General features: G+C 39.0%; 1 protein-coding gene, 5 non-coding genes and 1 pseudogene across 55 annotated transcripts in view; all 7 read right to left on the reverse strand.

Annotated features, from left to right (window-relative positions):
• The window catches only part of LOC100609273 (uncharacterized), an 81,520-nt gene that overhangs the window by 13,633 nt on the left and 54,563 nt on the right, over positions 1 to 13,324 (reverse strand). For 25 of the 50 annotated variants that reach the window (XM_063794552.1, XM_063794543.1, XM_063794545.1 and 22 more), the window contains 8 exons: positions 12,769 to 12,909; positions 9,324 to 9,442; positions 7,935 to 8,046; positions 7,486 to 7,619; positions 5,875 to 5,986; positions 4,837 to 4,945; positions 2,808 to 2,919; positions 488 to 618 (listed from right to left, as the gene is read on the reverse strand). In XM_063794552.1, the coding sequence (XP_063650622.1) occupies positions 8,033 to 8,046; positions 9,324 to 9,442; positions 12,769 to 12,909 (274 nt within the window). In that variant the 3' untranslated portion in view covers positions 488 to 618; positions 2,808 to 2,919; positions 4,837 to 4,945; ... (1 more) ...; positions 7,486 to 7,619; positions 7,935 to 8,032. Of the gene's footprint in view, positions 1 to 487; positions 619 to 2,807; positions 2,920 to 4,619; positions 4,946 to 5,874; positions 5,987 to 7,485; positions 7,620 to 7,934; positions 8,047 to 9,323; positions 9,443 to 10,921; positions 11,124 to 12,768; positions 12,910 to 13,324 lie in introns of all 50 variants that reach the window. The other 25 variants (XM_063794573.1, XM_063794565.1, XM_063794564.1 and 22 more) reach the window with 7 other exon arrangements.
• On the reverse strand, positions 179 to 261 carry LOC112205750 (small nucleolar RNA SNORD116; annotated as a pseudogene).
• On the reverse strand, positions 2,043 to 2,133 carry LOC112205753 (small nucleolar RNA SNORD116). The gene has a single exon (XR_002939841.2). It is a non-coding gene; the product is annotated as a small nucleolar RNA SNORD116 (small nucleolar RNA).
• On the reverse strand, positions 5,102 to 5,193 carry LOC112205754 (small nucleolar RNA SNORD116). Its single transcript, XR_002939842.1, has one exon. It is a non-coding gene; the product is annotated as a small nucleolar RNA SNORD116 (small nucleolar RNA).
• On the reverse strand, positions 7,170 to 7,265 carry LOC112205752 (small nucleolar RNA SNORD116). Its single transcript, XR_002939840.1, has one exon. It is a non-coding gene; the product is annotated as a small nucleolar RNA SNORD116 (small nucleolar RNA).
• Positions 9,009 to 9,100, reverse strand: LOC112205751 (small nucleolar RNA SNORD116). The gene has a single exon (XR_002939839.1). It is a non-coding gene; the product is annotated as a small nucleolar RNA SNORD116 (small nucleolar RNA).
• Positions 12,615 to 12,706, reverse strand: LOC112205731 (small nucleolar RNA SNORD116). Its single transcript, XR_002939823.1, has one exon. It is a non-coding gene; the product is annotated as a small nucleolar RNA SNORD116 (small nucleolar RNA).

Raw genomic sequence — 13,324 nt, forward strand, 5'->3', positions numbered from 1 at the left:
TCAGCCATGCACTTAAATCATTGTCATGTAATTCCCAAAGATATATAGGCCTCTGTACAATTCTAACATATGCTCTAACATAAATCTGCTCTAACATATGCAAGTGGGTTCGTTTTGGTACCAGTTCCTGACCAAACTGAACGCCCTCCATGGGTTTGCCTGGTATGGTCCCTGTGCTGGACCTCAGCTCACAGAAGTGTCTTGGTCACTCATTTTGTTCAGATTTCCAAGGTTTCCATTTTTTTAAGTCATCATCGATCCAGGTACACTTATAAAAGGGACCTTAAGCCTGAGATATGTGGCAGACACTGAACACTGATCTTTCTGTCACCTGGGGACTTGCCAACCCACAGTATTCAATTACAAAGACCAGCATCACAGCCAGTGACCAGTCTCATGACTGACAAGCACAGCCAGGGTCTCACTGTCATTGGAGTGTCATGACCCCCTAAGAAGAATGTTGGTGCTTTCAAGACAAAATGCTTACCAATATTTGAATTCCCCCTGGCCCTTGAGAATGGGAGGGCAGAATTATTTCCATTACTTTCCTTCATGTCACACCTCAAGTAGAAGGAATAAACTCTTTTATATGAAATCTAGTTTTTGGTCCACATTAACCTTTGAAAATAGGAAAAAATTACAGAAAAATAAAAAGTGCAAATGTAATTTGCCAACCATGCAAATAGTGTACATATACAACAGGCTTACTATGCACAAGTATATAAAATATACTAAATTATTTTGCTAGTAGGGTATCCTAATGTTATTCGAAAACAGAGGAAGTATAAAAATACTGTACAAAGAACACAGAAACTTCAGATGACTAACCAGATTATTAGGGCCTCACACCATTTGGATTAACAGACTGCTTGAAAAACCAATTATAATCTTACTTGCTAAAATAAAATAATAGAACTAACCCAGGAAAAATGCACTTACTAAAAATTGCAGTATTACCTCTGAAGTGTATTGTTCTCATTGCCAGACAACGAATCTGGTACATGTGACAAAATCAGCAGGTTACTGGAGCAGCAGTAGGAATTCCATGCAATTCCAGTATTACCTCCAATATACAAAGCACACTGAGGAAGTAGGAAGTCGACAAATGAAACCCTCATAATTAAAAGAGTTTCATTTGTCAACTTTCTTACTTTCATAATTACTAATGACGAGTTATAAGAAATAAACCATAGATATTCACTTGCCCATGTGGTATGAGAATAAAAATTATGCTCACTCCCTGGAAATGGGTAGTACTGAAAGTCAGTTTTCTAAGACCAAAAGGCCTCCCTTAGTATCACACAATAAAACTAGGATCTCCCTTTAAACATCTATGAAACCCACTAATAAAAATAATGAATATCAGGCAATGAAATCCACATAAAACTCTATGAATTGCAAATTTAATCATTTTACAATTAGAAATGTTTACTATAGCATCTACTAGAATCCCTCAATCAAATGTCTAAAAAGCTTCTCTTTGAGTGACAGGCAAAACTTAAATTCCAACTTTGGTGACAAGATCAATAAGGAAATTAAAATGTTAAGACTTTCCACAAATAGAAAGTACCCCTCAATTTCCATACATTCTTTTCTTTAATAGATAAAAGCTACTCTTCAATTTCCATATATTTCTTTTACTTAATAGATATGTAAACCCTCATAATACCTTTTACACTGTCCATCTAATGAACCTGAGAGACTGACCTCACACACAAGATTATAGCACCTAAAAACATGTATAAAAGACTCTAGGGTAGGCAAAACCATTTCCTACTGTTCCCTCTACTCTTGTGTAATTCTGTTTACTATGAGAGTATGGACACTACCAGCCAAACACTGAAAGAAATGCCATATAATCCCCAAAGATATATGTACACAAACATATATAAATATATACAAACACATACAGACCTCTGTACAATTCATGTGCTGTAAGCTATGTGAGTGGGTTTGTTTTCCAATACCACAGGCCATTTTGGTACCAGTTGCTGACCAAACTGAACTCTCTGCACGTGTTTGCCTGGCATGGTCCCTGTGCTGGACTTCAGTTCACAGAACTACACAGAAGTGGTTTGCTCACTCGTTTTGCTCAGATTCCAACGAGATTCATTTTTAAGTCGTCATCCATCCAGGCACATTTATAAAAGGGACTTTGAACCTGAGATATGTGGCAGACACTGAGCACATAGCTATCTGTCACCAATGACCCACACTATTCAATCATGGAGACCAGCAGCACAATGACCAGCCCATGGCTGACTGGCATAGCCAGAGTCGACTCACTGTCATTGGAGTGTCCTGATTCCCTAAGAAAAATTGTTGTTATTTTCAGGACAAAATGCTTTTTAACATGTGAGAATTCCCATGGGGACTTGTGGGTGGGAGGCGGAATTATTCACTATACTTTTCCTTTATGTCTCCACACGGGGAAAAAAATAAATTCATCCGTATGAAGCCCAGTTTCTTGGTCCACCTCATTCTGTGGGAAGAGATTATATACATGGGAATGAGAAGTATACATGTTCATTTTTCAAACTTAAATAAGACAGGAGGATTTACTATGTAACTATATGTAAAGTATAAGAATTTTATTACACTTATAGGATGTTTCTGATGTTAAAGTTGAGAAAAATGTAAAATGTTAAAATAAAAGAAACTGAAGGCTCAGATATCTCATGAGAGTATTGAATGCCTAATACTATTTGTATTAAGTGACTCCTTGCACACCTAATGAAATTCTCAATTACTTAAAAAAATAATAAAAACAACACACAAAAATGAATTTACTAAAAATTCGATGTTACCTCAGGAGAGTATTGTTTTGTTGCCTCCCAGATGAGTTAGCTGGTACAAATGACAAAATCAGCACATCATTACTTCAGCAGTTAAAGTCCATGGAATTCTGTGAAAACCAATCTACAAAGTACATGGGCAATTAGGAAAGTTGTGAAACAACATTTGCCAAATGAAATATTTTGTTACAAGCAGTTATAAGAATTCACTTTAGACATTCATTAGACTATATGTATGACAAGAATAATTATGCTCACATCTTTGATCAGATTGATACAGATAGAACTTTTTCTATTCTATTCTGTTTTTTCTATTCTAGACAGAATATTTTCTATCCATGTCAGTGTTTTCTCAACACACTGACTTCAAAATTATTTATTCTATACCTAGGATATTTCTTTAAACACAGCGAGCACTGTGCACTATTGGCATAGAACCTATGTACATCCTCCTATATGCAGGAAATCATTTCTAGATTACTCATGATGCTGAATACAATGTAAATGCTGCATAAATAGTTGTTATACTGTACTGTTTTAGGGAATAATAACCAAAGAAAAAGTCTGTACTTGGCTGGGCATGGTGGCTCATGCTTGTAATCCCAGCACTTTGGGAGGCTGATGCAGGCAGATCACTTAAGGTCAGGAGTTCGAGACCAGCCCGGCCAACATGGTGAAACCCCATCTCTACTAAAAACACAAAAATTACCCTGGCACAGTGATGGGCTCCTGTAATCCTAGCTATTCAGGAGGCTGAAGTAGGAGAATCACTTGAACCCGGGGGACAGAGGTTGTAGTGAGCTGAAATCGTGCCACTGCACTCCAGCCTGGGTGACAGAGTGAAACTCTGTCTCAAAAAAAAAAAAAAAGAAAGAAAGAGAAAAAGACTGTACATGTTCAGTACAGATGAAACCATACAATTTTTTGTCAAGTATTTTCAATTCATGGCTAGTTGAATCTGAAGATGCAGGCCCCATGGAGAAGGATAGCAAACTATATATGAAATTGTTTGCTAAATTAATAGAAAAAAACAAGAGAAGAACAAAAGAAACAGTTCAATCTTAGCAGCTGGGTTGGCAACTGATTAAAATATACTTGGAAGATACCACATGAAATTGTTTCACTTTAAGAAAATGAGAAGTAAAACGAAGACATTTATGCAGCCAACAAACATGAAAAAAGGCTCATCATCACTGGTCATTACAGAAATGTGTATCAAAACCACAATGAGATACCATCTCATGCCAGTTAGAATGGCGATCATTAAAAAAAGTCAGGAAACAACAAATGCTGGAGAGGATGTGGAGAAATAGGAACACTTTTACACTGTTGGTGGGAGTGTAAATTAGTTCAACCGTTGTGGAAGACAGTGTGGCAATTCCTCTAGGATCTAGAACTGGAAATACCATTTGATTCAGCAATCCCATTACTGGGTATATATCTAAAGGATTATAAATCATGCTACTATAAAGACACATGCACACATATGTTTATTGCAGCACTATTCACAATAGCAAAGACTTGGAACCAACCCAAATGTCCATCAATGATAGACTGGATAAAGAAAATGTGGCACATGTACACCATGGAATACTATGCAGCCATAAAAAAGCATGAGTTCATGTCCTTTGCAGGGACATGAATGAAACTGGAAACCATCATTTTCAGCAAACTAACACGAGAACAGAAAACCAAACACCACATGTTCTCACTCATAAGTGGGAGGTGAACAATGAGAACACATGGACACAGGGAGGGAACATCACACACCAGGGCCTGTTGGGGGGTCAGGGGCTAGGGGAGGGATAGCATTAGGAGAAATACCTAATGTAGATGATGGGTTGATGGGTGCAGCAAACCACCATGGCACGTGTATACCAATGTAACAAAACTACACGTTCTGCATATGTACCCCAAAACTTAAAGTATAATAAAAAAAAAAAAGAAAATGAGAAGTAAAAACTCATCATATCCTTGGATTTTGACCATCTCATCACCCTCAAAAGGTCAATCAGTAGCTCAGGCAAATGTGATAACAGACCAAGTATAGGCAGGAACATTTCTCTTGGGTCTCACTGTTCTGCTTCCCAGGCTCTGTTTCTATGGTATATAGATGCCGCCAACCAAACTCTCAGAGTTTCCATTTTACCCTACAATTGAATTTTTATACACAAATGTAAAATTCGTTTCCTCTAATAAATGCACTCAAGTGGTTTTCAAATACCCCAGTCCCTGTGGTTGCTTCTAACTGACCAACTAGTTGCAACTCCAGGCAACACATGTTTGACTGGAGTGGTCTCTGTGCTGGACCTCAGCTCACAGAAGTGGTACAGAAGTGTTTTGGTCACTCATTTTGTTCAGATTTAAATTAGATAAATCTTTAAGTCATCATCGATCCAGGCACATTTTAAAAAGGAACCCTGAGTCTGAGATATGTGACAGACACTGATCACACAGCTTTCTGTCACCCTGGGACATGCTGACCCACACTATTTAATCATGGAGACCAGCATCACTGTCAATGGTCAGCCCCCTGGCTGACTAGCATAGCCAGGGTCTCATGGTCATTGGAGTGTCATGATCTCTTAACAGGATGTCAGTATTTTAAGGACAAAATGCTTATCATGGGAAAATTCCTACTGGTCCCTAAGGACAGGAAGCAGAATTATTCCCATTACTTTCCATCATATTACAACACAAGGAAACAATAAACTTAGCCATATAAAATGTAAAATGCAGTTTTAGTCTGCATCATCTTGTGAGAAGAGATTATATATATATATATATATATATACACATGCACACACACGTCCATTTTTTAAAAATTTGTATAAGACAAAAGGTTTCATTATTAATCAGCATAGAAAATATACTAATTTATAAACTCTTGGTAATGTTTTAAATGTTATCCAAACTACAGAGAAGAAAAAAATCTTAAAAATAAAGGAAACTGATGCTTCAGATAGCGCATCAGATTAATAATTCCTAACATTGTCTGTATTAACCTATTGTTCACCAAACCAAATCACTGACAGTTTGAAAAATAATAAAAATAAATTTACTAAAAATTGGATACTACCTCAGGAGTGTGTTGTTCTGTTTCCTCCCAAGTTAGTTAACTGGTACAAATGACAAAATTAGCCCTCCACTGGTTCAGTGGTAAAATTCCATGGAATTGTATCTCACCCAATCTACAAAGTGTAGAGGAAATTAGGGAAGTTATGAAACGAAATTTGCCAAATGGAATGTTTAGTTACAAGTGAATATAAGAATTCACAGTAGACACTCACTGGACTATCCAATGAATGACAAGAAAAATTATTCTTACATCTTTGATCACTATAGAATATAAACTTTTTTTAAAAAAATCTGAGACATTAGTCTCAAAGCTTCCCTGGCATCCCCAGTCAAAAGCATTTATTACAATTAGGATACCTCTTCAAACACAATGGAAACCTTTGAGGATATATGAATATAGCCAATGAAATCTATGTAAAAAAGAATTTGTAATATAATCTAAGTTTATTTGAGGCAGCATACAGTTGAAACCAGCACTCAAATATAAACAGTGGTTTGCTTTTTGATACGAAAAACTAAAATCAAAAAAACAAGTGACACAATCCTAGTGGCTGAATTGGCAAGAAAATTAAAATACACTAGAGTAGTCTACTTAGAGTACCTTTTTTTTTTTCAATTTCCATGTAATTGTTTCACTTAATTGAAAATAAAAAGTAAGGCCGGGCACGGTGGCTCATGCCTGTAATCCCAACACTTTGGGAGGCTGCGGTGGCTGGATCACCTGAGGTTGGGAGTTCGAGACCAGCTTGGCCAATATGGTGAAACTCCATCTCTACTACAAATACAAAAATTAGCCAGGGGTGGTGGCGGGCGCCTGTAATCCCAGCTACTCAGGATGCTGGGGCGGGAGAATCTCTTGAACCCAGGAGGTGGAGGTTGCAGTGAGCCGAGATTATGCCACTGCACTCCAGCCTGGGCAACAGAATGAGACTCCACCTCAAAAAAAAAAGTAAAATCTCATTAGTATCTTTGGATTTGGATGTTGACCATCTCATTATCCTCAAGAGACTGATCATCGACCAGATAATTCTGCGAGCTCAAATGTGTGAATGGCTCAAGAGTAGGTGAAATAACGTCCCATGAATCTCACTATGCCCTGGTTCCCCAGGGTCTACCAGCTGTTTCTATAAATGCTGCCAAGCAAATACAAAGAGAGTTGCTATGTCAAACCACAGCTGGATATTTACAGAACTGAGAACAATTCATTTGCTCTAATATATATGGGTAGGTTAGTTTTCCAATACCCTAGTCCCTGTAAACTCCCTCCTCATGTTTGCCTGGCATGGTCCCAGTGCTGGACCTCAGCTCACAGAAGTGGCACAGAAATGATTTGGTCACTCATTTTGTTCAGATTCCGATGAGATCCATTTTTTTTATAGTCATCATCGATCCAGGCACATTTATAAAAGGGACCTTGAGTCTGAGATATGTGGCAGACACTGAGCACATCTGTCACTCTGAGACACACTGGACCACACTATTCAATCATGGAGACCAGGATCACAGTCAGTGACCAGCCCATGGCGGACTAGCATAGCCAGAGTCTCACGGTTAGCAGAGTGTTATGATTCCCTAAGAGGAAATGCTGGTATTTTCAGGACAAAAGGCTTACCAATATTAGAGTTCCCACTGGCCCTTGAGGATGGGAGGGCAGCATTATTCCCAATACTTTCTTTCCTTCTTGTCTTGCCTCAAAGGGAAGAATAAATTCATCCATATGAAACCTAGATCTTGGTCTATGCTGTCCTGTAGGAAGAGAGTATGTATACGAATCTGAGAAGTACACACGGACAATTTTTAGCCTTGCATAAGACAGGATGTTTCACTATTAACATATATGGAATATACACTAACTTAGAACTGCTGTTGGACATTTCATATGTTATTCAAAGTAGAGAAAAGAACAAAATCTTTATAAAAAGGAGATTGATGCCTCAGCTCATCAGAACATTAATGTCTGAAACTGTTAGTATTAACCAATCTTTGTGAACATAAATTCTTGATTACTTAAAAGAATAAAAATAACTCACAAAAATAAATTCACTAAAAATTGAATGTTACCTTAGAAGTGTATTGGTGTGTTTCTTCACGGCTACGTTAGCTGGTACAAATGTCAAAATTAGCACTTCACTGGTTTGGCAATGAAATTCCATGGAATTCTATCTCACCCAATCTACAGAGTACAGGGGAAATTAGGAAAGTTGTGAAACAAAATTTGCTTAATGGACTACTTTGTTATAAACAGTTATAAGAATTCACATTAGACACTCATTGGACCATCTGTATAACAAGGACAATTATGCTCATATCTTTGATCCAAATTTTATGGAAATAATGTTTTCTAAAACATTTGTCCCAAAGTTCCTCCAGCACATACCTTTCAAAATCATTTATTACAACTTTTAATTAATACAGTGGTCACACATGGAGGACATATGAAAGTAGACAATGAAATCCATGTGAAAATCCAAGAACTTGAAATATCACTTCTAAAAATGTTTGCTGCAACACGTAGTTGAAACCAGCACTGAAACATGTATTAAATAACTTGCTTGGTTGATGGGAAAACAAAAAATAAACAACTGTTTCAGTCCTAGTGACTGGGTTGGCAATCAAATGAAAATATACTACAAGATTTCATATGAGATATTTATATCTTATATGATATAAATAAATATCTTATATTTCATATGTTTCATATGTTTCATATAAGATATTTATTCTTTAATTTCCATGCAATTATTTCACTTAAAAGAAAAGCAGAAGTAAAAACTCATGATGTCTTTGAATGCTGACATCTCTTTGCCATCAAGCAACAAACCATCACCCAGAATATTCCGGGCGCTCACACAAATGTCTGAATGGCTTGTGGGTTCACACAATAATTTCCTGTAAATCCTATAACTCCTGTGCTGGCTCCCAGTGTCTGGTCACTGTAGTGTACAGATGCTACCAGCCAAGCATTTGAAAAGTGTCCGTCTTACCCCCAACCATATATTGGTAGGTTAACTGTCCAGTAATTTCCTGTACTGTATGTGAGCTGGTTAGTTGTCTAATTCCACAGGCCGTTTTATAGTACCAGTGCTGACCAAACAAAACACCCTCCATGTGTTTGTCTGGCATGGCCCCTGTGCTGGACCTCAGCTCACAGAAGTGGCACAGAAGTGATTTGGTCACTCATTTTGTTCAGATTCCGATGAGATCCATTTTAAAGTCATCATCGATCCAGGCACATTTATAAAAGGGACCTTGAGCCTGAGATATGTGGCAGACACTGAGCACACAGCTGTCACCTTTGGAGGCACTGACCCACGCTAGTCAATCACATGGAGACCAGCATCACAGTCAATGACCAGCCCAGGCTGACTAGCACAGCCAGGGTCACATGGTCACTGCAGTGTCATGATCCCCTAAGAGGAAATGCTGGTATTCTCAGGACAAAATGCTTACCAATATCACATTTTGAGGTTTTGATGTCAGACTTTTTCATGATACACTCCATTCTGTCACTTTTTGAGGTTAAAAAGAAATAACTTTCGTATGAAAATCTGTGCTGGTTCCACAATGAACTACAAAAATAGAGAAAAAGTGAGCAAAGATGTGTAACACAGACATTCATTGATCAAATGGCCTGGGGATCCCCACGCTGTAGGCCTTCTCACATTCTTAAATTTCATATAAGTTTCATATATTTCATATATTTATTCTTTAATTTCCATGCGATTATTTCACTTAAAAGAAAATGAGAAGTAAAAACTCATGATGTCTTTGAATGCTGACACTGGAGAATTCCCTCCCATACTTCATGAGGCTACTGGCTGGTTGACCCAGGTTATCGCATATGATTGAGCTGCCTGACCTAAGATGTTCTCTTCATTCCTGTGGTCCAGAGTCTCCTCCCCTTACATAGAGATACACGGCATCTTAGAGTACAGAAAAACCTTCGCCATCTCAGGAAGTACCAGTCAGCACCAGTTGGAGGCCCAGCAACATCAGATAAACTAAGTGATCAAAACAGCATCCCCTCAGCTCTGATAGCAAGACTGCCTGCGAAAACATGGCCTACAAAAGTAGGACAGGACATTCAAATTAAACCTAAACAGGGCACATGCCTGCTAAAATAAAACATTTGAATAGATTCAGATTCCCCTAACTTAAAAAGGAAAAAACAATGCAGGATAAACTAAAACATCACCCATCTATCAAGAACCGGAAAAATCACAATTAGAAGGAAAATCATAAGCAGGATGAGAAAAGACAGTTAACCAAGCCAACCTCAAGATTAACCAAATGTTGTGGTTATCTGAAGAAGTTAAAAACAGTCATGGTAAAAATGCTTTAGCAAGTAATTATAAAGCTTCTTGAAAAAAGTAAAAAAGTAGAAGTCTCAGAAAGGTAGTAGAAGTTTTTTTAAAAAAAGAACCAAGTGAAAAAACAGAACTAAAAAATTCAAAAATAATAGAGTAGTGATTAAGTGAATTTAGCATAAAACAATCCAATTTAGCTAATCTGGACAAGAAAGAAAATACTCTGAAAAAAAAAAGAACACAGCTTCATGGACCTGTAATGTGACACGGAGACATGAGGCTGAAAATAATTATAACAGTCTATTTTTTTTTTTTTTTTTGAGCCAGAGTCTCTATCGCCCAGGCTGGAATACAGTGACATGATCTTAGCTCACTGCAACCTCCACCTCCCAGGATCAGGGGATTCTCTTGCCTCAGCCTCCTGAGTAACTGGGACTATAGGCACACAACACCACGCATGGGTAATTTTTGTATTTTTAGTAGAGATGGGGTTTTGCCATGTTGGCCAGGATGATCTTGATCTCCTGATCTCGTGATCTGCCCACCATGGCCTCCCAAAGTGCTGGGATTACAGGCATGAGCCACTGCGCCCGGCCAGCAGTCACGGATTTTATATTGGAAATTAAATCCCGTATCTTGCTCACTGAAACGTGCTGAACACAACGGATAAATCAAACCATCAAAAGAGTATGTGCAAGACATCTATACAGCTGAAAACAAGAATTTTATCCCCAAAAATACCTGCACACAAAGAAGTATGGTAGGATAGAAGTCCAAGTCTAGATATGAAACACTGCACCCGGAATTATCTGTGGGAGGCAGGGCTGCGCCAATGGTTTACCTTCGCCTCTCTGGAAAACACAACCATCCTGGAAATCGAAGCATGTCTTCTACGCTCCATTTTCAGACTCTTTAACAGAACTCATAGAAAAACCTTGAAAAGCTACAGGAAAATAAGCCAACAAACCACAGACAAAGCCAACTAAGTATTATACAAATAATTAGCATAACTGGAAATTGTTCTGGCTTTACCAGTACAATCTTTTGGATTATTCCTCCAGAGATAAAAAAATAAGTGGTTAAATATTTTGTGACTTGAGTGTGACAGAAAATGACATCACTGAATATAGTCACACAAGCACTGATCCCAATTCAAGGTAACACCTGTTACTGACATGCACATTTGGTCCCTTACTAAAATAAGAAGAGGCTATGTTGCAAAACCATGTTGGTGTATCTTCTAAAGCCAGAAGAGGCAAAAACCACAAAGATATATTAGAACACCAACAGTACAGGAAAATGACAAGTCTTCTTTCTATGCAACTCCATACTCTCTTACATATGGGATCTGTATCTGCACTGGAAGCATATCAAATCAAAGTCCACATTTAAACAGAAAAGGTATATGCACAAACAAAAATGAAATGGAATATTTCTTGTAGGATCCTCCTGGTTCCACTGCTTTTTCTCTTATTCTGACCAGTAGCCGAGGACAGCTGTGAAAGTTAGAAGAGTAATGACAAATAGGAAGAGACATGAACTCCTCCGCCACTGTGTTAAATTATTGACATGGTGGGTAAAATGGAAAACAAAGAGGCTCTGCAGAGAGATGCTTAGGGAGCCCACAGCCACAGCCCTCCAAACTGGGGAGTCTTCTGTGGCTGCAGAAGCAGAAGCTCCAAGTCCCACCTGCTGAAGTCAGAAATGGAGAAAAAAGAGGAAAAAAAAAGAAAAAAGGAAAATCAAGCAGAGCCACTTTCCTCAAACTGGCTGGGGCTCCAGGTGGCCTGTGGTGGCAGCAGTGGCAAAAAATCAGTCAGACTCCACCTGGCAAGGCGAAGGGGCAGCAGAAGTGGGACACACAGTGAGGAGCACAGGCCACGCCAGGTACATGGGGCTCATGCAGATAGCGTGCTTCGCTTGCTTTTGCAGGCATTCACCTTGGAGGGCCAAAAAAGGACCTTTCAGGTTCTCCCTAATTGATATATGCACACCCTACTATTTACTATGGTTTATGGCCAGAGGCCTGGCCATCTTGGGTGATATGCCTAGCATTCACTGGGAACATTATGTGGATAATATTCTACTGAATTCCACAAATTTAAGTCTTCTGAAGAAACCAACTTCCTCTAAGGGATGAGGGAATGCAGAGCTAGGACAAGTCAAACCTCGCTGTGCAGAGACAGGCGGCCATCTAACTCTTCCTGTGCCACCTGCACATTCACCTGCTCCTGCATAGTTATGTGTGCTACCCTGCTCTCAGAGATAAATCCTTCACACAAGGAATCTCCTGTGCACAGGAGGCCGCACACCCCTGTGACTCCCTTTGCCCAAAGGGGACCCCATCCTAAGCCTGGACAAACCCCTCAATGTAACCTGCGTCAACAAATGGAAGTTTTCCCTCTCTATCTACCCACTGTTGGAGCAATGTGCTGGACCTCAGTTCAACGAAGATGACGGTATAGAGTTTTCACTCATTTTGTTCAGCTTTCCAAGGAATGCATGTATAAAAGTCATCATCGATCCATGCACAGTCTTTGTACCTACAAAGATGGAATATCAGAAGATTTTGGAAAATGGACATTTACCATCCTGAGGGATCCACCAGCACCTGAAGAAGCCCACGCCACATATGCTGCACGTGCCCAGGGGCTCCCCACCATCTCCAGGAATCTCCCAAGACAAAGATGATCCATCGCAGCCTCTGGACTTCTTCCATGCCAGACCACCTAGGAATTAGAGGCAAAACAGGTGTGCTTGAGAAAGGCAAGCAGGTACACAGGTCTCAAGGGCCATGCCATTCATTCCGTTGTGGTGCATCCTGTATCTACTTCCCACAGGCTACTACAGAAGGAACCAGAGGCACTATAATTCATGGGTGTGGTCTGGTTTAGCAACACCTAAGTTTTGCTGACAGCTGTGAGTGACAAGATACAAACAAACCCACTGCTTCATGCAGTTAAAAATAACAACAAACCTCTGTAGGTCTGCAATGCTTGTAACTAAGTTCTGGTATTCCAAGAACCATTGCCAGTGATCAAGGAACATATTTCAAAGGCTCACTAATCCAAGATTGGGCAGAAATGTAGAATATGACCTGGCAATTTCATCTGTGCTACAAACCACAGAAAGCAGAATTTATAG

This window comes from Pan troglodytes, chromosome 16, assembly GCF_028858775.2.
Source record: "Pan troglodytes isolate AG18354 chromosome 16, NHGRI_mPanTro3-v2.0_pri, whole genome shotgun sequence".
Classification (NCBI taxonomy): Eukaryota; Metazoa; Chordata; class Mammalia; order Primates; family Hominidae; genus Pan; species Pan troglodytes.